The sequence below is a fragment of the Dermacentor variabilis genome, chromosome 8 (genome assembly GCF_050947875.1).
Source record: "Dermacentor variabilis isolate Ectoservices chromosome 8, ASM5094787v1, whole genome shotgun sequence".
Classification (NCBI taxonomy): domain Eukaryota; kingdom Metazoa; phylum Arthropoda; class Arachnida; order Ixodida; family Ixodidae; genus Dermacentor; species Dermacentor variabilis.
The window spans coordinates 56,337,589-56,362,427 of NC_134575.1; the positions used below are offsets into that span (position 1 = coordinate 56,337,589).

Genomic DNA, 24,839 nt, shown 5'->3' on the forward strand with positions numbered 1-24,839 from the left:
CCATCCCATTAAAGTTCCTTCTGAACCGTTGTTTCGCGTAGGCCTTGACCTGCTTGGCTCTTTTCCGACAAGGACTAGAGGGAAAAAGTAGATCGCTGTCACTACTGATTACGCGCCACGCTACGCGAGAGCAAATGCGTTGCCGACTAGTTGCGCAACTGACGTCACCAAGTTTCTCCTTCACGACGTCATTATCCAGCACCGTGCACCTCGACAGTTACTTACAGACCGCGGCTACCCGTTCTTGTCTCGAGTTCTCGACGACCTCATCCGCTCTTGTGCTCCCGAGTACAGGCTCTCCACCACCTACCACCCACAAACGAACGGCCTTACGGAACCTCTCAACCGAACAACCACAGAGATGCTGTCGATGTACGCCTCCAACGATTACCACCACTGGGACGCCGTGCTGGCCTACGTGAGGTTCGCGTATAACTCCTCCCGACATGACACCACAGGATATTCACCCTTTTATCTCTTGTATGGTCGCGACTCCACACTGCCGTTTGACACCGTCCTCCCTTATGTGCCACGTGTTGCAACTGAGTACGTTCGTGAAGTCATCGATCGCGCTCGCATGGCACGTCAAGTCGCCCAATCTGGTTTATTAACCTCCCAGCTTATACAGAAAGAGGTTACGCCCGCTGCTATCGGGATGAAAAGTTCTCACCTGTTGCTTCAGGGTTCCCCTGGTCACCATATCGTCGGTTTGGCCTCCCTCAGAAGCTTCTTTCGCGCTACACAGGGCCTTATGAAGTTCTACGCCAAACTAACGACGTCAATTACCAGATTTTGCCGCTACAGTTTGATGCATTCTCATACAGACGCCTGTCGACGTCGTGAACGTTTCGCGGCTAAAGCCATAGTTGGCTCGCAATTCTTCGCCTGCCATGCGCCCAGACGGCACTTCGCCACCTGGGGGCCCTGTTACGGAAGGCTGAGAGACGAGAGAGGAAGAAGATCGGAGACGCTGGCTGCTGAGTGTTGTTGGTGGTCAGCCACCTTAGCTATTCTGAGTCATTCTGCATATATATTGTAAATATAGTTTTTGCATACTCGCCTCATCCCCGTAAGAATACGGTGACAATCGTGCATGTCCAATTAGAAAAGTTTTCGCAACAATAGATACACTTTTGGCATCTTCTACTTCCTTGCGGGAACAACAGGTAATAAAAGTTATTCCTTATACTCTATCATTCTGTGCAGTTTAGTAATATTGCGGCCACTAGAACGCACACATTGTAAATAAAATATTTAATACTTATTTCAGGGGACAAAGGCCTCCGCATTAGGCTCATGACAAAATGTTTATACAATTTCTCTTTTTTTGTGAGGTTGTTCATATGTGTCAAAGGTTTCAAATTAAACTAGTCTCCTTAAACTAAAGATGAAACAGCTTTCCAGCTCCCTTGCGAAAGAGCTTGCACATTATTAAAAAGCCTTTGTCTAAACTATCAGCCAAAATAGGAGCCGTTGCTTGACATTCTGCTTCATATGAATGCACTAAATACAGCGATATGCTTAGGTAGATTGCCACGTAAATATTCCACATCGAAACTAACGAGCGTGAAACAGACATATTATGGGCTTCCACGAACCGCGTGAATAGCATATTTTGAATCCCTGAGAAACGCTATGACAAAAATAAAAACTGACATGTTTTCGGGCAAGTTTTTTCTGAATCCTTGCCAAATTATTAGCAAGTGAACATTCCTCCTGTTGCGAGGGCTCATCAGTAAGGTTCTTTTCCTCCATCCAGAGGTCAACCGACAATCTTGAATTGTTTACTACAAGCTTATACAGTGCTAAACCACGGCTAAACGTTGAGTTCGGTATTGATCGTGGCTAACCAGAAGCCGTTCTGCATACACAACTCAAGCTTCCGAAGTTCTCCACAAGAGCGAGAAAAGATTTACCAATCCATTAGGCAATACTTATGTCTTCGGGTGGGAAAGAAAGGCAATCAACCTACTTAATATTTACTTTGGTTTGCCTACTGACCCATACGGATTTGTAATGGATGATGAACTTTAAGGCTACAAATATTCACGTGTTGGCTGTGATAAATCGAAGCTTTTTTTTCCTCTTCAACTTTTCACTTGCTGCTCCTCCTGATGCTACTCCCGCTGTCTTTCACGCCGGGTGCGGAGATGATTCAGAGCGTGTATATACACTTCAAAGGCGCGGTATAGAGCAAAAACAGTTATAAAGCCATTTGGGCCTTTCCCTCTCATCGGCACGATTTCCTCTGCAAGTCCCTGGGCATCGCCAGAGTACCCTCCGGATTGCTGTAATTTTCCGTTACGATCTGCAAACTCACTGCAGAAATAACAATGATTAACATTGTACTAACGTTTAACAGTCCAGAGGGGAGGCAGATAGAATGGTAGAGAGAGGGAGGAGATGAGGCAGAGAATGACGTAGAACCGACGCAGTCATGAAACGTGTGAATAACAACCTTGCTGCGCTTAGATTGCAGGTTGCATACATGAAGGGGAATTCGGGAGAGGCAAGCAGAGACGGAAGAAGGCAAGGAAGCGCGACTATTATGCAAGGCATCAGTTACAGAAAATCTTGATCAATTAGGATTTAAAGTAGGTTACGGTACGTTTCTAACAGTTTTGAAAAATAAACACAATGTAAATTTGTCAAGCAGACAAGTGAACTAAGGCGTGCAGACGCAAAACTGCAGCATCTATACGACACCATTGAAGCGGCCGCAAAGTAAATTACAACGGTAAAGGCTAGGATAGCGTTGCACTTGTAGCGTTGCTTGAGGTCGAGGCCACCATAGCGGCTAATCCCGAACACTGCAGTCGCCAAAATGGAAAAACTCTCGTGTATTCAAACTTAGGTGCAAGTAAAAGAACCTCAGGTGGTCAAAATTAAAATGGTACTCCTCACTGTCGCGTGCCTTATGATCAACTTGTGGGCTGGGTACGTAAATCCCCATAAGTTATTTAGGTTTTGACACATTGAACACGATGCATGTCGCTGAGTGAAGCAATGATAGTACATTGCTAACCTTCTCACAGGCTACTAGTAATGGCCCGCAACAACACTTCAAGTAAATATGTCTGACTGTCAGTTATCCATTCGAGGCCAGCCAGACGAAAACATTGCATGCAAATAACCTTTGCCATCAACTCGCCACTTTATTTATGAACTTCAGCATTCGCCTTAGACATCACTGTGAATTATTGCGAGTCAACGCAAGCAGCCCATAAATTTCGACATCGACTTCCACAGCGCCTGGGATCTGTATAATTTATATTTCTTGTTCATACCTGCTATTCCATAATGCTGTTTGTACTGTCTAATTCTTCAATAAATTATGCCCTCCTTGACGGCCTGTGGGGCTATATTGAGAGACAATCTATGACAATCTGAGGTTAGTAATAGACATTAAGTGAACAAATCAGCGTTTTCAGACCAACGTGAAAGAGCCGAGCCCCACGTTTGTATTTTTTTCACTCTTTGCGTTCTACATCTCACTTTAAATTTGAGCGCGATAGCTTTTTTATAAATTTATTTACTACTTTGTTTGTCATTGCACACCAATGGAACGTATTTAGTGAAAGTGAACAGCTCGAAGATTTAAGATACATTAAGATTGCTTGGTTTTGCAAATAATTAAAAAAAATATTTTTCCTAAACGCGCAGTGTCTGAGCACCCTGGGAACACTGCGAAAGACACCGTGGTTTCGAGGCAGTGTGAAGATCACCGATGTTAGGCAATGTTTGCTGCATCATGGTCACAGATGTCTGAAAGCACACGCGTCGTACAGCCAATTTGAGCCGCCGATGTATCACTTCTAAATAATAAAGTACGGTTTCAAGGCTAATCTGAAAGTAATTTCTCCCACTTAAAAGTTCGCAAAAATGTCCCCAATATCCCTGCTACGTGAAAGAAGACGTCGTTCGCTAAATAGAAAAACAGGCTGCGGCACAGAGAAGAAAGTCACTAAATCTAGTCACAGATTGTTGAAATATCACGAATTGTCTGTGCAGTACGTATTTAAGAACTGGCTACTTTCATTCTAAATGGTTCAGTTGCTTGAACGTTTGCAATCGTGAATACATCTCGAAAGCACGAAGTAAATAGAGGTGCATATTGGCATATTGCCTGAGGCATCTTAGTCGCTAATATTCCTGCTTTGTTGAGAAGAACTGCAATGGTTTTGAAGCAGCAGTTTACATTTTTTGAACATGCCACGTATGCCTATTTCATTATTTTAGTATTCGGAACTAATACAAAATCTTACATGAGCACCTTTAACGATTTTAAAAACGCAATATGAAGCGCTAGGTACTCGTTAGCTGAGGTGTCTGTTTCTTATCTATCACACAAATCAGAACATACTAAGAATTGCCATTTCCCAGTACACCTACTTGACGGTGTTAATGCGATCAGCATTTTAACGCATTTGACACACTTTCCGGGGTATGACTTTTTGTGTGTCTGCCTCAAACCGTATTGTGGGCAACATATATCAGTGGGTAGTCTAAGGTTGAATGGGTTCTACTCGACTGCTATGCTGTGTTAGCAGGGTTCAAAACCAACCGCAAGACTAACTGGAATCACTCGATATGAGGCAATTAGTATTCACCGTTCTTCAGTTAACTTCTTTGGCGACATCTTGGGTCACTGGGTATGCGACATTATCTGTGTGTAGTGGTTGAAAGTATTGATTTCTTGCCAGCAAAGAGCACAGGGTATGAGCCAGTTGCTGCGTTGGAAAAACGGTGTCTCGCTACACTGCGTCAATGCTAATCGCATCAACGTCGACACTGATCGTGAGATGGACTCCAAGGAAATCTCGAGCTGAGATGCACGTAGTGGCAGTTCCTAGCAGTCCAATGTTGCCGTGAATTTATGGAATTTTAGATGTATCATCGCTGATTAGGAATTATTCAATAATATTCACTGTCCTTTATACAAATTTCATTTTGACATCGTTCAATACCAAGGACAATTCCCGCCTTGGAATACTGCGTACAAATGGCCACAAGTAAGCATACCTGTCATCATTTATAAAATGGAGTTTGATACCGCATTTCACAACAAAGTGTTATTGAACATTAGCTCCCAATTGTCTTTTAAAGTAATTGTTAGTATCATCTCCATATCAAATCATGGTTCATGTCTTCATACACACAATAATCCACAATTTTGCCACTGCCTCTAGACATTTTCATTGACAGCGAGATGGTGCTTTCCATAATTTGGAAGTCTTTATCACGCTTAGAAAATGCATGAATCTTGATGCTGCCCAAATTATTGGCGAAAGGTAAAGTTGATGTGATGGTTATTTTCTAATTGTTACAGTGTAGAGAGTACAAACAAAAATTGTTTGCGTCAATATAGCGCCAACACGTCAAGATTCTTGTAAAACGCTTCATCTTGCTTAAGATGAATTACTTACGTACATTTTTACCATTTGCTGCTGCACAATCCTGAAAAAATAGGAAGTTTCAAGTTTTACTCACTTTATTTGGCTTCTACACTGTCTAAAATTTAGAAGATCTAGCCAGGCAATTCATTCGCGACTGGGTGCTCGAAACACCTTGCGTTTATTCGAGGGCTGCTTTCACGCCCTGAAGAAGATGTATGTAGCATGTACTGAGCAACAGTAAGCTGTATCGGGGATTTCTTATGTCGGTCTTCAATTCTTATCATATCATATATCACTTATCACTTATCACATAACACTTATCATATATTTATAATATTAAACAAGTTGAGTAATGCATTAAGACTAATTATTTAATTAGGCGGAATAAAAGAAATAGTCTGAGCGTCTCCAAGTGACAGCAAGTAACTTTACCTTAGTTCCGTCCAGCAGCGTGGCTTTTGCATAATTTTAAACTCCGGCTAATGTTAGCTGGGACGCCCTGTATACAGAATCACGAGGCATTGACATTTTTTGGGCACCCCTTACTGTCTCCGCACCCACCGCTGTAGGTCAGCTGTGATGGCATTTTCCTGCTCTATAGGGAGGTTACAGGAGTAATTTCGGTTGTCATTTCGATCGACATGAAGTGCACAAACATTGGCGTACGTAGCGCACATCCAGAGCGAAACTTCATAGGTTGGAGGAAAAGTTCTGACACCAAGAATGAGATATTCATCACAGAACAGTGTAGCTTGCGAACCTTAATTCTCCAGGATCCATCTGATTGCTTTTGTGTCTGCGTGGGGTTTCACATACCGTAACTGTGCAGTCTATTAGGATGGACGCATTCATTTTAGGCATCCAGAATAATTTTGACCAGATGGGAACACATAATCTGCACTCAATGCCCGGTACGCGAGCGCTTCGTTATTCTGTCGTAATTGGAGTACCAGAGCCGTCGCCGGGATCTAACACAATGCAGCACAATAGTCACTCAACTACTACCACAGATAACTAGGCTAAAATTTGCTACAACGCAATCATCGGTCCCCAAAGAAGGCTCGGGAAAGGGTGCAAAAACTCATGAACCACAAGATACCCAACAGCACTGCTCTTTAACATCAGCCAAAACGTCCACATTCACGCCCTTTTGTAATAGGAGATTTTGACATTGACTCTAAACGACACATGAGTGGGACTAGTAACGCTCTTTGAAGTGCATAGAATTTTGAAAACAATTGTTTTATGCCGCGATACATACGAATGTTCAACATAGGTTCCTTATTATTATGTGGTGTATTATTCTCCAAAATAAGGATGAAGTTAAAGAAATATACTTACGCTGGCTTCTTATATTTTGCAAGAGTCCTGAATAAAAAAGATTGTATGCCATTCTTGTCATGAAAGCATATGAAAAAACTAGCACAAACAATTACAAAAGAACATGCATTCTCCAGTTTCATGTACCTGATATTTACGCTGCATGGGCCAAGAGGCATGCTGCGGTGCAATTTGTTTTCATTGATCATATCGAATAATAATTTTACCGAAACATTCAACTCAGATTTTCTTGATTCGGAAGCCATGAAAGTGCCCCTAGTAGTGCATCTAAACATGTGAAATATGTAGTACATCCCATTCATATATAAAAAAATAAATTTCCGATGCAACACACATGTTGGAAGGTTTACGAATTCAGCCTTTAGTGATTATTGTAAAGAAATGCTCTACAACCAACGGCTATTCCTAGAATTGCGTTTACGCTCATTCTATAAATTATGCTTTATCATAAACCGTAGGAGCAAAAACGGCTTCACAGTTTCTTCGTCTACTTCATTGTCAGAGCCAAGCGAAATTGACCATATAGCCACGTGCTCTTCTATATGATGTATTCTCTAATAATTTTGCACTGAGCGGGTCAGCTATAGTTTCTCTTTCTCTTGTCTTCTCTTCTCTTCTCAAGACATCCATGGTACTGAAATGAATCCAGTGATGTAAGTATAGGCTATGCGGTGGTTTTGTGGTTCATTATTCCATCTGAATTACGCTTCATCCGCAAAGTTGGCCAAAAACGACCAATGTGCTGGCCTCTTTCAGTTGAATGGACGCCACTGTCTCTATCTTGCTAGTACTTCTTCACCAGAACCCAATTTTCATGCTGGGCTTAAAACTGATGGCCACCAGTACGCATTATTCAACCATAGTAATAATTGCTGCCTTTTTCTTCCATGTCTCCTTGCCTGGCGTTCTGTGCGTTACCATAGCTTCACTTGCGGTTAAGTATTACAATGTTTTCAATAGAAGCACTACCAGGGGGATACTCTATATTGGCCTATATAAATGGTCGCGCAGTGCTGTACCTGACGGCTCCATGGGCGCGGAAGCACAGGATCTAACAAGAGCAACATCGTAGTGAATAAGTTCAATCAAAACGTTGTCTAGCCACTATTGAGCAGTGAAGTATTTGCTGGCTTGGGATACCCCCTGACGAAGAAACGAACCCCCCGAAAGAATGGTGCATTCAATTGTACTTTGTCAGGCGCTAAGTTCTTCAATTTGCGCCTATATGTACGTTCTACGTTATATTCTAATATTTATATTCTTCATTAAAAATCACTCAAGTCCCGCGTTTTTCACTGTCACCGATTTTAGTCAGTAACAGTCCACTATTGTAAGCTCCATGGAATCATAATCAATAGAAGAGTGCTAGCCCCTATAATGAATGGGTGGACTCGCCTGTCAAACTTTCTGCCCACAAAACAAAGGAACGAGTGTATTTAAGATCAAGCCATAACTGTGGACGGGGATCAAATCAGTTATCGCAAGTAATCCTTCTTTTTACAATCTTAAAATGCCAAATCTCTCTTTTAACTCGTTTGTATACATTAGCTATCTGCTAATCTCTCTTTATAACTTTGCTATCGTTCTGTTGAATATCTTGCTCAATGTAGACCACGCCGCCAGATCGAGGTTCGCCGGTGCCATGCTAATTGCACCGGTGTGGTACGTCTTCGCGCTCAATATGTTGAATAATTCAGAGTCAAGCTGAATAGTTTCTAGACATTAATAAGCTACGTGACTGCAAATTCCTTTCAGCAGATTTGGCACAAGCCATAATATTTACATTGACGGTGACGAGAAGCTCATGACTGTATGTAGACACTAAATAGGTTTGAAGCAATATGCTTTCCTAGACCTGCGTATTGCTTTTCTTTATTTCGATTACTTTACGATGCTTCGATGCCACACATTTTTGTCATTATTCACACATATTAAAAGTATGATACTGTGGCTTTACATGCCGCAACAGCGATATAATTAGAAGGCATGCTACAGCGATAGATTGCGGCAATTTCGATCGCTTGGGGATCTTTAACCTGCCTCCAATGCACGAGACACGGGCGTTTTTTTTACATTTCACCCCTATCGAAATGCGGTCGCCACGGCGGGGATTCCATCCCGCTACCTCATAGTTAGCAGCGCAAAATCATCGCCCCTAAGCCACGACAGCAGGTGACACACGTAGCCACTGAACTTCCTTCGGCACTCCAATATCGTTCACACATAACATTCATGTTTGCTGCGATATCGTTTACGTACATAGCATGAGATGGCGCATAGTTCAACCATAAAAAACATCGAGCTCACGAGAACACAAGACTAAGAATGTTCTTTCTGACCCCATCGCTAGACAACAAATTTTGGTTAGTGAGATGATGATCAAAGACCAATAGCGAAACATTGCAATTTCAAGGTAGATTTATTTGTGCACCAAAATCAATTTTTTTTGGTTCTTGCTCTCGAACTTTCGCGGTTGGTGTTAGGCAGGGACCTTCTCATTATGTTCAGGTGCATTGCATTTTTTTATTTTACCTCTAACCTATAGACGAAACACAACTTAACAGAATTAGCACGTCGAACTGTTTTTTACGCATTCATTTCGTTGATGTAAACGTCTACCTATATTTGAAAGTACAGTGGGGAAAATACGCGAAACCGAAAAGGAGACAAGAAGGACAAACTCAGTTACGAAGAGGGAATTTATGTTGAAGCAAAACCAACAAATACCCTCAGAACTACACATCACATGGGCTCGTATTAGTACCAAGGTATTCTACTTCCAACTGCACTGCATGGCAGTTAGCCTTGCGACACATATACCATCTGCATAATAATTGTATTGAGCCTAGCTCACGAGCCTGCTTTCGCTGCGGTAAGATGAAACTTTGAGGTACGAATCTTTCAAGTGTGAATTGCGAGTACAGGCCTTGCATACACTTTACGGTTACCGTGTAATGTTCTCACATACGTTATAAGAATAGTTTCTCACAATTTGCAATTTTGTTACCGCGAAAGGCACTATTTCTTTGAAGTAAAGAAAAGATCAATGTAACGTTTTTACCTATAGAAAAAATAGTACAAATTTCCACTCACAAAACATTCGTGTACGTGAAACACGCCAGTGTGCGCACCACCAATGCTTCATCGTAACCCGCTTGCGATGCCGACTCTACGCACTCGCAGTCACTGCTAAGCCAGTCACCCATGTCCATCATCTGCAGGTGAATAGTCTCCGGTTTGCTAAGAAACTGCGTGATTGAAGAGGGAATTATTGGACATCTGAAGTACTATTTAAAGAAGACGAAATTGAATAGGCATGTTAGCTCACACAGATATCTCGTCTATTTGAATTCCGCTGCTTAACAGAGAGTTTTCAAAGAAAATTTGCTGGTGACTATGCTAGATGAGCTGCGGTGGGCAAAATAAAAAAGCACATATATTGAGGGATATTACACTTAAACAGTTCTTTCCTAATGCACCCTTCCTCTGGCCTACGCATTGTCATTGCATCTGAATGATTTAACAAATGTTATTCGCCCAATCATGGTAATACAACCAAAAAAGTAATGCAGTTAATTCGGTAGGTATGACAGTGGCACTCATTTCAGCAAAATTGACGACTAAAGTAAAACAGTCTTTAAATATTGTTGTTATAAGTCTAATTCATGTATTTAAATATGATTGAGGGTGTGATGTCGCTTCTATAAAATGAAAGATATCAATATTGCGCTTAAAATTTTTTTTAATGTCTGGTCATCTTAAGGCACAACGATGCAGAGCAAGCTTGTTAGTAAATGATGTTTAAATAAACAATTTGGTTGATTTGGCGATTGTGGCCGACGGCGCTATTTGCGCATTCTATTGAGACAACAGCAGCTGTGTCAACGAGCAGAAACGAGCGAAGCAGTAGCTCAGAGGGAATGTGATAGCATGCATCCCCGTTGAAACATTCTATGCGCTCCGGAGCAGATGAGATGAAGTATATCACCTGACCAGATTTGTTTTCATTTTACGGGACAATTATCATGCGGACTTCGCTTCTCAGCTGCCACTGCGGACGCACGCTGAACAAAAACCACAGGAACACAAGCAAAATAAAATTATAGGCGTATGAGTGATGTGGCTTCTTTCACATTTCACATTCACAACAGCTTGGACTGCTCTCGGTGTAGCAAAACTGCTCCTGTCCTGCTATCGGATCACAGCGCTCGTTCTCCTCTTCTCCCATTCTAACGCAGCTACTCTTTAGAGAGCACTTTGTGGATGCTTTTGACTGCTTCTATTCACCATTGGAATGCGCTTCGGAGTAATGTGCATTGGTTATATTGAGCTGTCCATAACAAACAAAGGGCGAATCATTCTGGAGGTAGCAGGCTATCCTGTATTATTTTGGTTTCCGCAAAGTGGTCGCATGTACTCCAAGGGGTTTGTCTAAATTGAGTTGGAAAGGAAAGCCAGAAAGGAAACTCAAAAGTTTGCTCTTGAAAGAAAACGTAAATTTGGCAGAAAAAATTGATCGCTGACCAGGACGACCCGCACAGAATGACCAGAAGTACCGTACCAGAAAAAAATTTTTCGCCAAGTGCAACTTTAGGTGTAAATCTGTATGGGGTTTGCTTGCGTAGCTACGTGTTGCATGTAGTGTCCATGTCACTTTTTCTCTCTGCTCTATATAGATCATTGTGATAATCAGAATAGTTGTATGTCCACTGGACAACAAAGGCCTCTCCGGGCAATCTACTCTAGGTTATTCCAACTTGCGTATGCAAATTTACTACTTTCATCCCCCCGCGTAGTTCTCTGCCGTTCTCATCAATACATTGATACTCATGCACACGAATGCACATACACCCTCTTGTAAGCCCTTCATCTCGTCTCTACCTAAACCGCGTGACTAGCTTTCTTGACTTCACAATCTTACAGGTATTTTCCAATTTGAAACTCCCAATGCCAATGCTATAAAATAGGTTACAGCGCCTAGGACATACATTATGAAACCATGACTAGCAGCTTACCACTATTCTTGAAAAGTATACAACCATTGGCTTCTACCGCTGTTGACATCATCGTCATGATCAGCAGCAGCAGCCTGTTTCATTGTCAATTGCAGTACGATGACCTCTCTAAGAGATCTTGAATCGTCCATGTCTCGCGCTAGCTGAGTTCAACTTGCACCTGCAAATTTCCTAACTTATTAACCTCTCCTAATTTTCGGCCATCCTCGACGGTGCTTCCGTTCCCTTGAAACCTATTTGGTAACACTAATGGTCCACCGGTTGCTTGCCCTATGCATCATGCAACCTGCCCAGTTGCATTTTTTCTCTTAATGTCAAATGCAATACTGGCTATCGGCGTTTTCTCTCTGAGCCACAGTGCTCTCTTCCCGATTTACTTATATATTTATTTAAAATATTTTCAATGCCCGAAGGCAATACAGAAAGCAGTGAATGACCATAACAAAAAATTGTGCGAGGTACAGAAACATTTAACCTGGCGTTTGATGAATAGTGGTTGTGAAGGTGTGGGTATCCAGGATGGCTGCAGTGGTGGCGGGAAGATGGTTCCAGTCTTTGCTTGTGCTAGGGATGAACGTATTACTACAAACTTTCGTACGTGACGACGGCACACCAACTTTGAAACTGGGGTCAAACCAAGATGATATGTAGGATGGTTGGGTAATAAGCTGTCCTTTCAACAAAGTGTTGTGGTGGAAGGTTTTATGGAAGAGCGAAAGGCGGAGGCATCTACGCATGGAAAAAAAGTTCTCGCAAGTTAAGTGTTCGTATCATTGAGTTAACGCTGGCATATTGGGAGTACTTTGATAAGATTAAACGCGCTGCAGGATTTTGAATGCATTATATGCTATTGATGAGTGTTATGTTAGCCGCGTCCCAAATGGCGCACGCGTCTTCTAGTATGGAGCGAACTAATGTTTTGTAGAGAGTTCATTTCAGTGACGATGGTGCAGATGAAAAGTATCGGCGCAAATTTTGCCCGTTCCACCTAGCATTTTTCCTTCCGTCGCTCTTTGCGCAGTCCTTAACTGCTCCTCGAGCTTCTTTGTCGACCTCCAAGTTTCTTCCCCATATGTTAACACCAGTCGAATACAGCAATTCTATACCTTTCAATTAAACCACTGAGTAACTTTCTGTAAGAATGTGGTAGTGCCTACTGTATGCGCTCCAACCCATTAGCATTTTTCTTTTCATTTCCTTCTTATGATCAGGGTCCCTTGTATGTATTTGGCCTAGATAAACGTACTCATTCACAGACTCGAGAAGCTAAGTGGCAATCACTGGACAGGACTGCAAAATTTTACTGTGGTCCTGCACGACGCGCTTGTCCGTAACAGGCGTCTCCCACGTAGGCACCGACACGGTGTACCTGGAGGCCACTTCACGGGTCTCTTGGGCAGCCCATTGTTGGTTGGCGAGTAGTTAGCTTCTGAGGGACTTATTTCACTTGTGTGAGGTAGAGTCGGGAAGAGCCTTTATACACTTCCAGAGGATGTGTCCGTGTGTGTCGCCGTATCTCCGCATGAGGGGCATGTGCCGCTGGAGTACGCGTCGGGATGGAAAACGTAATTTGCCACGGTTTCGGTGCATGTGCATCTGTAGTAAGCGTATTTTTGGCGCCTGCGGCCTGCTAAGTTTGTGGTGTCGTGCCGGAACGACACGGCGCCCCAGGTAAAAGAGTTATGTAATTTCGCTGTAGGTAATCAGCGCGTCCCGATTGTCCTCTAACTTGATAAGAAGGGGTAGCCCGGCGACGGCATGGTCGGTAAGCGCGCACGCTGCGCGGTGGGCAATGTCATTGAGGTTGTGTGAGGAGACCGGCACCCGACCGAGATGGGCAGTTAACCAGATGACAGTGTGGCGCTTGATGGCGCTCATATCCGCGCTATGTAGGATGCGTAACGCGTGGTCGGAGACGACGCCACGTTCGAAGGTTTTGATTGCAGGTTTAGAGTAGTTACAGATCACGCTCGTTTGTCGCCCAGCACCGACAGGTCTATGGCTACTCGCTATGCCACCTCGGGGTCTCGGGTGAGGACCGTATTGGAGTCAATGGTCCCCTGCATGGATGAGACCACGACAGCCTAGTTTTTTTCTGTAGGTGGCGGCGTCCATGAACGTGATGTCGTGCGCTTTCATGTCTATGCGCTGGAGAAGGGCGGTCGCCCGGGTAAGGAACCTGCCTCTATTGCTTTGCGGAGTAGCAGTGATGGTGATGAAGCCTCGCATCATTCGGGGAACCGGCACCAACTTCGGTGAATCCCTGGTAGTCGATGAGAAAAATCCGAGCTCGCGCAGAATGTGGCGGCTCGCCTTAGTGGTCGTGAGCAGTATTGCCTGCATTCACTCATGAACCTCGGCGATCTCTTCTAGCGTATTGTGCATGCCGAGCTCGAGCAATTTCTTTGTGGAATTGGTGGTCGGAAGGCCGAGGGCACGTTTCACTACCTTTCTAATGAGGACTTTGCGATTATTGCGCTCAGTGCATAGCCGGTTGGGCATGGCAGCGGCATATATAAACTGCCAGAGAACAAATGCATGCACGAGACGTAACAGGTTATCCTTGAGGCAGTAGTGACAGTTAGCCACTCTGCGTACGAGTGGAATGGCATTCTCCGTCTAGGTCCTGAGCTTATGCACCGGTTGGGTGTTGCTTCTGCAAGACTCCACGAATTTGTCGAGGACCGTGATGTAGTCTACCTTCAGGACGGCATGGCCGTTCCTGCTTTGGAGGGGGTTGTTGCGTTCGGCTGGGGGTTTCCGCCATCTGGATTTGGCGCCCCGACGTTTGCCCAAGTACGGAAACAGGTCCGACTTGGTAAGGGAGCACTAGACACCAGTCTGTTCTAAGGACGACTCGGCGGTTTTGACCGCCTCCTGCAGGAGGGATCAGACGAAGCCATCCGACCCTGCGGAACCCGTCGATCTTCGAGAGTTGTTCGGAGCGCCCGATCATCACGAGATTGAAGCGTGTCGGGGAAAGGACTGATCCCTGGATGGTGTGCCGCTGTCCGAGCTAGAATGCTTCCGGAACAAGGTCTCGTGTGCGTAGGACAGCCTTGCTCCGGGAATAGAAGGAGCGGACAATCTCATAAAACCGACGCGTGAGCCAAGGTATGTGATCGCCTTCAGTGTGGACGAATGCGCGATGTTATCAAATGCCTTTTAAAAATCGAGGTACAGTATGGCACGGGTGCCCCGAGTGTTTCAACCGTCAACAATCTGGTGCTTTAGGAGTAACATAGCATTTTGTGTACATAACTCGGGTCGGAAGCCGATCATGTGGTGTGAAAGGCATTCGTGGTCCTCGAGGTATCGACCGATCCTGTTGAAAATGACGGGTTTGGCCATCTTACTCGCGCACAACGCGAGCGAGATAGTGAGGAGGTGATCTAGGCTAGACGCCTTTGATCGTTTGGGAATGAAGAAGACATGGTCGAGTTTCCTGGCGTCGGGTAGTTTACCTTTCTTCCACACTTTGTTGCATGTGTTAGCGAGGTAAATGACGGAGGCGTCATCCCGGTTGCGCATGAGTTTGTTAGTGATACCGTAGGGACCTGAGGTGGAGTGGTCGTTGTTTTTGTGGAGAGCGCCGCGTACCTCTTCGGCACAAAAGTCGGCGTTGAGGAGGGTCTTGCCGGGACCGGTGTATTCGGGATGAGGGGTCAACGAACCCATAGAAAGCTGTAAATATTTCTGTATGAAGATATTGGTGACGTCTTCCTGTGGTGCAGACCGTTTGGCATGATTAATTATCTTCGTGAGCGAATAGCACTGGTAAGTAAGGGGCTGGTGTCGTTGAGCAGATGCTTAACGAGGTCCCACGTCTTACCTATACTGACCTGCCCTTCGATCGAGTTACAGATCTCAGACTACTGCTGCTTGAAAATGGGGTTTCAGTGATCCGCTATGCTCTTTTTAGCTCGTATATGCGTTTACAGCCTGCGATTGAAGGGCTGGCCTTTCTAGCGGGCCAGGAGGAGCTGTTTGACCTCGAGCAGGTGCGCGAGATGGCTGTTCCTCTTCTCGGTGGGCTGGTCCGTACTTATTGTTTTGATTGATGAGTGACGTGCGCTTTGAGCTGAGCCGTCCATGGCTCAAGCTTTGGGGCGTCGTCATGAGGGAATCGTTTTGCGCGAGGCTTACGAAAGAGGTCCTAATCGACCTACGTGTACGACTTCGTCTTCCTGCCGACGGTTGGGAAGTGTACGACCAGTAGGAAGTGATCGCTATCGAGATCTACCATAGGTTGCACCAGCGGGCGTGAGTAATGTCCTTGGCGAAGCAGAGATCCGAGGTGGTGTCTCTTTGCGTCAACGTGCCAGTGTGGGCGGCAAAAGCCTTGTCCGCACTGACGGTAGTGTCTATGTCGTTCGCGTTATGTCAGGGCACGTCCTTGGGGCTGGCGCAAAAAATGGCAGAACGTCCGCTTGAGCTGTTCCCTTCTCAATCTCTCCTTTTTGCGTTTCGAACCGCACCCTTTGAGTTTTTTCGCAGATGAAATGCTAGGTTAACCAGCATATAAATTTTGTTAAGTAGCCAGCGTATTGCGTGCTGACACGATAGTATGTTTGCAACCAGTGTCCGCAGGAAAAGCTGTGTGCCCCAGGCACAATTCAGGGTACCGTGGCTACGACACCATGAAGGTTGTAGAGGACAGGGCCTCGGTCGACGGCTCTGCTTCAGATTACACTCGCTGCGGAGGTCCGCCTTGCGCACGTGGTTACGCAGGACATCGAACAAGACGTTACGGGAATGAAGAACGCTACATGTATTCTCAAGTGGTTCTTTTAGCGACCTAACAAATAGACAGGGGACCATACGCAGAACACGTCTTGTAGACTATATTTTATGGGCTCTTCCTGCAAAATAAACTTACTCTGGGAACTTAAAATCTGATTGCGAAACGTTACTTTGCGTGATACATTAGCTGCGTTCTTGTAGCTGATAGACATAGACCAACGCATATTATTCTTTCAGCAGATTGCCGAAACTTTCTTTTTAATTAGCATTCCAGGTAGTTAATAGAGATTACATCATCATTCAGTAAATTGAGCTGATCTTACTAAAATATATGTGTTTCATATGGCGTGCGCATAAATTGTGATCCCATCGACCAGCATGCCAACGAAGAACACGCGCGGTACGTGGACGGGGCCGAATACCAAGAGAACGCCTTCGCAGCAGTCGTCATAGAGGCGTCAACCGGCGCCACGATGACGGCAGCGAGCGTGAGAAGCGCCGGATCGGAAAAAGCGGAGGAGGTAGCCATCGCCCTGGCCATCGCCGACGCAGACTGCCACACGGTGTTGAGTGACTCAAGACAGGCGGTGCTAAACTCCGCCAAAGGCCAAATCTGCAGGGAGGCTGAGTGCGTACTGCGAGCGGTCAAACTAGAAGAACGAAAAGTACGACTTAAGTGGTTCCCGACGCACGCGGGCGACGCGTCGGAACGCAATGAGAACCATAATAGAAAGCACACGCTAACCAACCGCGCCCCGGTGACAGACCGTCCTACGTCGTTCGGAACCAAGGACCGCATGACGGATTACAATGAAATCACGAAGGCCTACCGCCTGGCTCGTAGGACTCTCCCACCCCCGCACCCGAGACTGAGTCGAGCGGAGACGGTAGTACTGAGACAGCTCCAGACCGGATCGCTACCGAGCCCGAGACTGATGAATCGCATGTACCCCGAGGCATATCCGACAGATATGTGCAGAGTCTGCCGGAGGAAAACCGCAGACTACACGCACATCTTGTGGGACTGTGTTGAATTTCCAGAGGAAGCAAAACCAAGAACGCTCCCACCGCGGCTCGAGGCAGCCGCGAAGAGCTACGACCGAGGCGATCAGCTCTGTGTTGTCCGGCAGGTCCTCGAGGCGCTCGAAAGGCACGGACCCAGCGAGCCGGCAACGGCGAGCGGAGACCCGCGCCTAGTAACGGCGACTTCGAGGATGACGTAGGCCTACGTCGGGGCAGTCGAGCGCCTAACTGCAGGCATAAATAAAGTTGGCTCCAATCCAATCCAATATGAATGAAGTCATCAGGCATCATTATTGCAGAATATGATGCCGTTAGAAAAGCAGGAATGACTCAGCCTACGACGATGTCTTGGTGTGACAAACGTGGACATCATTATATCAAAGCTTGTCAAACCTCGGCCGTGTCCGGGATGGCGGGTGTTTGACAATGCGGCTTATTCCATAGAGCTATGTTTTCTTCAACTGCTAAGACTAAACACACAATTTACTTGCCTTCTGTGTACGCTGTAAACAGTGGAAGTGAATCCGTGTTGGTATAGCATGCATTCATATTTTGCTAAATATCTATTTTCTCTTCATCTAGAATGCTCACAAACCCTTGGATCCACAGACATATTCGCGATATATATATATATATATATATATATATATATATATATATATATATATATATATGGCTTCATATGCCACCTCACAGGGTATGGTCTCATGTTGCCACCTCAGCGCGTATATACGCAGCATTGCACGACAGACTGTATAAATGATATCGATCAGCCGGCAGCTCCCAAAATTGATTTATAATAACATCCAAAGCTGCAACGAAGTACAGTTCTGACGGAGTTCTGTCTCCACGGAGACATTGTGGAGAACAAAACAACTAAAGCGTTTGTCAGTGCAGTAATATATATAAAACAAAGACAAAGCAAAACAACGAACGGCCAGAAAAACAGGAAAAGAAATTCCGTTCGATCGAATGCGAAATAAAGTACCTGATTTCTGAAAGTAATGCTGTGCCCTAAAGACCGGAAATGTATAGTTGTCTTTTACAACATATTTATTCTTAGCGACCCATACAAAGCAGTGCTGCGATTAGAAATATCCGGCCAGTGCAGAACTTTGTGCAGATATTTTTTGGTCATTCTGATGAATCTCGTTGCTCCCTTGAAGACAATGGTTTTAGTAAGATCTTGATGAGGGCTAGTTGGTTCATACTTAGAACTGAGGTTAAACAGCGCGAAAAAGACGAGAAAACAAGGAAACAGATACCACAGACAAGCGCTGACTGCCAGCTGGAAGTTTATTTGAAATTGACCGGAAATTTATACATATTTCAGCATACGCATGCGCACACCAGTCGAAAAAACATCTGCAAATCTGCAACATTTTAATCTTTCTTCCAAAAAAGTTATTTCTTTTCCGGACAAGGCAAGAGAGGGAGTGCTTACACATTTATCTGCTTCCTTTCTAATGTGAAAAGCCTCTACTATTTCTTCCTTTGCCTCTTACCTTTTCCTTTCCCTATGAATTTTGTCTTTTCAAGTATGGAGGTGGCAGTCAGCGCTTGTCTGTTGTATTTGTTTCCTTGTGTCTTCGACTTTTTCGTGCTGTTCAACCTCAGTTCGAACAGTGGTTTTGTTCTGTATTTGCTCAAATCTCTTTGTGTATGTTATTCTAGCCCTCGTGTCCAGCCCACTTGAATTTTCGCGTTATCTCGCACACTACTTTGCTCCTCCAACAGACCGTAGCAATGAGAGCAGAACAATATTCGCAAAAACGCAGCGCAGCTCGCGGTTGTATTGTATTGTACAGCGTCGTGAGTTGCATAATCATGTTTCCCATACAGCATAGTGTTGTTACTATCTTGCACATACTATTTTCGTTCATTCAATTAGAAGTACGTGATCCAGATTTATATATTGGCCGTAATTCTAGAAAAACAAACGTGGAATTATTGTTCAAGCATATCTCGCACTTAGACTGTTTCTTTATTTTTGACTCGGCATAAGATGTCCTTCACCTAAACAGTTGCGGCCAGGGTTGCCGCACGCCACCATCTTCGGGGCATGTTAGCTTTTTCTGAAGCTGCACAATTCGTTTGCATCAGCTTTATGGCTGAGTCACCCTAAATAGCTTTCACTAGTTTCCTTAGGAAAGCAGTATCTATGGTTCTTGTACTTGTTTATTTGCGAAATCATTTTACTTGCCCGTTCGACCAATACGTACCTCTAAAACGTCGTGGGCGGATACGTTACTCCTAAATGTCGTCACAGGAGGGCTGTTTTCACTAGGCCTTTTCGGGTCTTCAGGCACATTCTCTATTAAAATGGTTGAATATCAGTTTTCACTCGTTTTGAATATCAATTTTGATAAGAAAAATATACGTTAATTCAAACGATCACTGCCCTATAAGAAAAACATCTAAAGTCCGTGGTGTGAACAGTCAGCAGTTCTCATTCTGTTTTAATTACCTCAGAATGTAGAAGTAGACAAATGACATAATTTACTTACCCTGCAATAACAATCTTGAGTACCTTTAACTCACATGTAAACGACTACGCTGCACTATCTTCAAGTACGTATTTTACGTATCGGTCTTTCGACAATGGCAGCGTGCGAAAGCTTTAAAGGAATAGATGGACACTTTTTCTTTTTGAGATAGCATTGTTGCCGCTTGATGTAGCATGTTAACATGTTTTATACGTGTCCAATATATACCGTATATGTATTCTTTCAAGGTGCAGTCGCAAATCATGCAATGTTATAAAACTGTCTTACGGACCAGTATATATTACCTACGCGTATTGTAGGTAATGGTGTCCACGAATTTAATTATAATTTCGCTCTTAAGATTTGGTAGTGCTTGCAACAATACTGTATTTGTACCTATTTGTGCCTGAGACTATGGGTAACTATTTTATTAATGTTATCGACATCATTAGTTGTATACCAAAAGGTGCACCATGAATACAGTATGATATAACGAGCATACTGAACTGATATTTGTCTAATTTGTGTTCAGTGGATTGGACGGTAAATGATAAGGTGACCTTATCTGATATTTAAATGGGCGCTGCAAAACGCCGGTGCTGTATCGTCGATTTCTTCTCGTACGCCATCATAATGGGACTTCACAAACTCCACCGAAGGCGTTCATGATTGCGCCATCTTTCTGCGATTCGTGGTAGCTGCCAGCGCGTTGTTTATTCTGGTTGAAAAAAGTGAGCTTGCGTGCTGCATTATGGCGGATTGTTGATCCCGCTAATAGTTGGAACACATTCCGATGAGTCCAAGCTCTACCGTTACCACTAATACTGGCGTCACTACTACACTCCTCAGGTGAAACGGGCAATTTTAGAGCGAAGCTTTCCACACCAGTTCTTTCAGCGAGCGCCGATGCCGGTGCAATGGAGCGAACAAGCAGAGCGAAAGATGCAAGCGTACGCGGAGCGTAGCCAGAGATGACAGACGCGAGGGGCCAAGCGAAAGAGGAGGTTGTGGCGAAAGTTTGAGAGTAGTGCAGCGATGACGGCCACCAGAGGGCGCTAGAGTAGCGGACGTCTTCTGCTGTGATTCGCACCCACGCGACGCCAACGCGCTTGTTCTGCCGATCCTCAGATTACCGAGAAAGTTACGCCACACTTCAATCCCTTTTCAACGTCCGCGCAAGAGAGATTGTTCGCGCCAGCCAATACATCGCGAATTGAAAATACGGATCGAGCTGCACGCAAAGTTTGCATTGCGAAGTAACGTAATCGTCGGTGAACGTCTTTTTTGTAAACTTAGACGTTGTTTTTTTTATTTACATCTTATTGACATCCACGAGTTGTTTCCAATACAGTCTCTGAGTATTTCATTTGCAACAGGTTAACCATGTAGCTTTATTATCAAAAATTTAATTTTATACATCAGTTTGGGAAAGAAATCGAATCCCTCCTACTCCGGGATACAAAAGTAAATTGTGCTAAATCTGTTATCCCTTGTTATAGACATGCAGAGGCCAAAGCGATTGATAAGTCTGCACCCACAAAACAACTTGCCTATGAAAAGATGTTTATGACATTATTAGCAGAAAAATTATGAAAATCCCTAATTTCTCTGCTTCCAATTAACGGGCTGTCGTCATGGTAGGCGAACTATGGGAACAGTGATTAACTGTTCAAGATGTCGACAAGTAGGCAAGAGGCATAATGATGTTGACAAAGGAAACATCGCCGCAAAATAACTTCATGTCAAAATATTACCCCTAATAATTACACATAGCTAAGTCAAAAAATTTTCAGGAACTCTGTGAACCAATAATGTTCCTGCAGAAAAGTACAATGACAAAGTGAGACTGAGTGAAAGCTGCTCAGAAGGCTTGCTCTGATTTTGTGTCTCTCGTTTCTTACCTCTTTCCGGCATGTCAGAGGGAACGCAAGAACCACCTTTCTTCCACAATTCTTCCATATTCGAACAGGACATCTCTTTCGCGGTTTTATGACACCGGGTCTGTCTGGTTTTCTCGGGATCCAAACCCCACAACATACACTTCAAGTCTAATAGAAGAAAAATAAAACAAAAACCTTGTGAACAAGTGCGCACATTCCTGCATAACTTTTTAGCACTGATATTCGGGACACCTTGGTGTAAATTAACAATCATTTTTCTTTGTCCTTCTTTTTCTCTTAGTATCTTTCTGTTCAGTTTACATTGTTCATAATTGAGGTTCATGTAATCACCTGGAAGTCACGCTCTCATGCAATGCTAACTAGATGCTTTGGAGTAGTAAAGTGAAGAAATAAAAATTATTAAAATTTTACACTAGGCTATACAATTTATATTGCCATGTACAACAGACACACATACATACATGATATTTCATAAGGCGGGCCAAATTAAAAAAAAAGGAAGATTACGAGTGAGTTACGAGAATGCAACCAATTTAATATTGTTCCTGATTCATTGAGCCACTTTAAGTTTGGTTAAATAATTATACCTATTATATAAGCTACTCATAAATTATTATGTGAAAGCGAAGCGTTTAGGGAAAAAGTCTTAGAGCTTATTGAGAAATGTCCTAAGTTTTATAATGCATCTTTATGCGACCATTCCTGCCTTGAGCTTCGGCGTCCCTCGGCGTAGCCGAAACAACAAGCGCAGCGAAGGATGAAAGACCAAACTCGGAAAGCAGCATGGGTTGAAAGACAGCGATAGCGACGAGAGCGCGATGATGGAATATGAGGGGGGTGGAGTAGGACGATGAGGCGGAAAACGGAGGAGGAAGGTATGGCGAAAGCGAGAGGAGAAAAGCGTATTGCCGCGCAAGACGTCTCCTGCGGCGACGACTGCTACGAGCTGGCGCCAGAGTAGCGCGGCGTCATCTCTTGACCAATGGCATGGGGCGAGCGCGACTACCGATACCATATATGGAAACAGAGCGCTGCGTGAGCGGAGGTCTGTCTGAGGTGGCTGTCATGACCCGCTCCCAACCATCCCCCACGCTAAGCGCCTCGTGATCTCTCGATTAGTGACGCACTCGCGCTACACTTCGGTGTGTTTGTAACGTGCGACACGAGATAGATTGTCCGCACCAACCAATATACTGCGAAGTGAAAACACGTATAAGGCTACACTAAATTTTAGCATTAGGGAGTATCGTAATCGTTGGTAATTTGTTTTGCGCGGTATAGAGAAAGCGCGCGAGATTTCTGAAAGCATGTGAAAAAGCGCTTACGCGCAATCACATCAGAATCTTCAAACAAGCCACGTACGAATGATCGGTGCTGCACGCATGCCGAACGCGCAAAATAACTTTAGAAACTGGCATGAATTAAATACCATAGTCCTGGCTTCCACTCATGCCAGGATATCTTGTCGGTTGAAGCAAAGAGATTTGCCAAAAACAGCGCGTATACTGCAATCATCATCTGCTCATGATAAATGTGCTCTTTGAGTAATTGACCTAGAAAGCGGTACCTCTGCACATATTCCAGTGGACAAGTGTTAACCTAAATACTCGTACTCCTGTAAAAAAGTACAAAGTTCTAGGAGAAAATCGACTGGGAGCATGTAACATGAGAAGCATACTTACAGGGTTCCACATTCTATCCCGGCTAGGTTACTTAACACAAAAAAACACAACAGGAAAACAGCACACTTCTTGCGCTTAGCATTAACAACAAAATTCATGCGACCCCAATTCCCTGGTATATGCACCCTGACCGTCATAAAGGCCGAGCCAGAGCACAAGCCCTCGCTCGACTCTTTGGCGATGACACATCGAACACACCAATGCTATATAGCGACGTGGCCTACTACCTGCAGAAACGTGCGCTATGTCTAGTCGTACTGGATAGTACAGACATTCTGAGCGCTTCGGCCACGTTCAACGTTTTGGACAGTGGCACGGCGGAAGAGGCTGCTATCGCCCTAGCCATCGTACACGCTTCAACCAAGCCGCCACCACATGGACCTGTCACAGTGATCACTGATTCAGCGACCGCCTGCAAGACTTTTGCAAAAGGGAGGGTGACAACCTACACACACCGTATCCTTACATCATTACACCCACAGCGTCACACAGGGTGCGTATTGTCTGGACACCTGGACACGCCTCTCTGCATGGTAATAAACGCCCTAATGCACTAGCCAGAGAGCTTGCTAACCGGACGCCATTGGAAGAGCCGTCGAAACAATACGACGCACCGACAGAACCACTGAACTACACTGAAACTCTACAATAATACAAAAACCCCAGGAGACACTCCCCTTCACCACATCATTCCCTTAACTGAGAAGATGCCGTTGCGTGGCGACACCTTCAAACTAATTCATTTCCCTGCCTCTTTTACCTTAACCTCTTCCACCCCACACAATATCCCTCATACTGTCCCAGTTGTGGAGCAAAGCCCACAGTATATCATTGTACCTGGGAGTGCCCAGACCCTCCAGGTTACTCGCCTATTTATTCACGTTCACCTTCCACCTGGAAGACTGCACTGACCAGCTCAGACCCGGAAGAGCAGCGACGGCTGATCCAGCGGGCACGGGGAGTGCCGCGAGCCTATGGGCCCCTTAACTAAGGGCTCCACCCTACGAAAAAGTCACCCAATCTCATTGCGAATAAATGTTTTCTCGTTCTTATGGTCTCCAATTCTTTGCCTCACTACGGCACGAAATGAAAACACGCATCGAGATGCGCCCAAATTTTGCATTTGGGGAAAACTGGATATCCTTCAAAATGTTAGCAAACTGAAGAATTCTTGTGGTAATATCACTGTGTATATTTTTTAACTTGTTGATGGGAAAGAAAGATACGCTGAGCCTGTGCAGAATAACAGAAA

At 44.5% G+C, this 24,839-nt stretch overlaps 1 protein-coding gene across 1 annotated transcript in view; it reads right to left on the bottom strand.

Moving 5' to 3' along the window:
- Nucleotides 1-24,839, bottom strand: part of LOC142591038 (uncharacterized) — a 47,740-nt gene that overhangs the window by 21,985 nt on the left and 916 nt on the right. Inside the window, exons 2-6 of the mRNA XM_075703418.1 lie at nt 21,906-22,052; nt 19,741-19,832; nt 9,831-9,985; nt 6,738-6,764; nt 5,431-5,457 (exon numbers count right to left, since the gene is read on the bottom strand). Of these exons, the coding sequence (XP_075559533.1) occupies nt 5,431-5,457; nt 6,738-6,764; nt 9,831-9,985; nt 19,741-19,832; nt 21,906-22,041 (437 nt within the window). The 5' untranslated portion in view covers nt 22,042-22,052. The remainder of the gene's footprint in view (nt 1-5,430; nt 5,458-6,737; nt 6,765-9,830; nt 9,986-19,740; nt 19,833-21,905; nt 22,053-24,839) is intronic.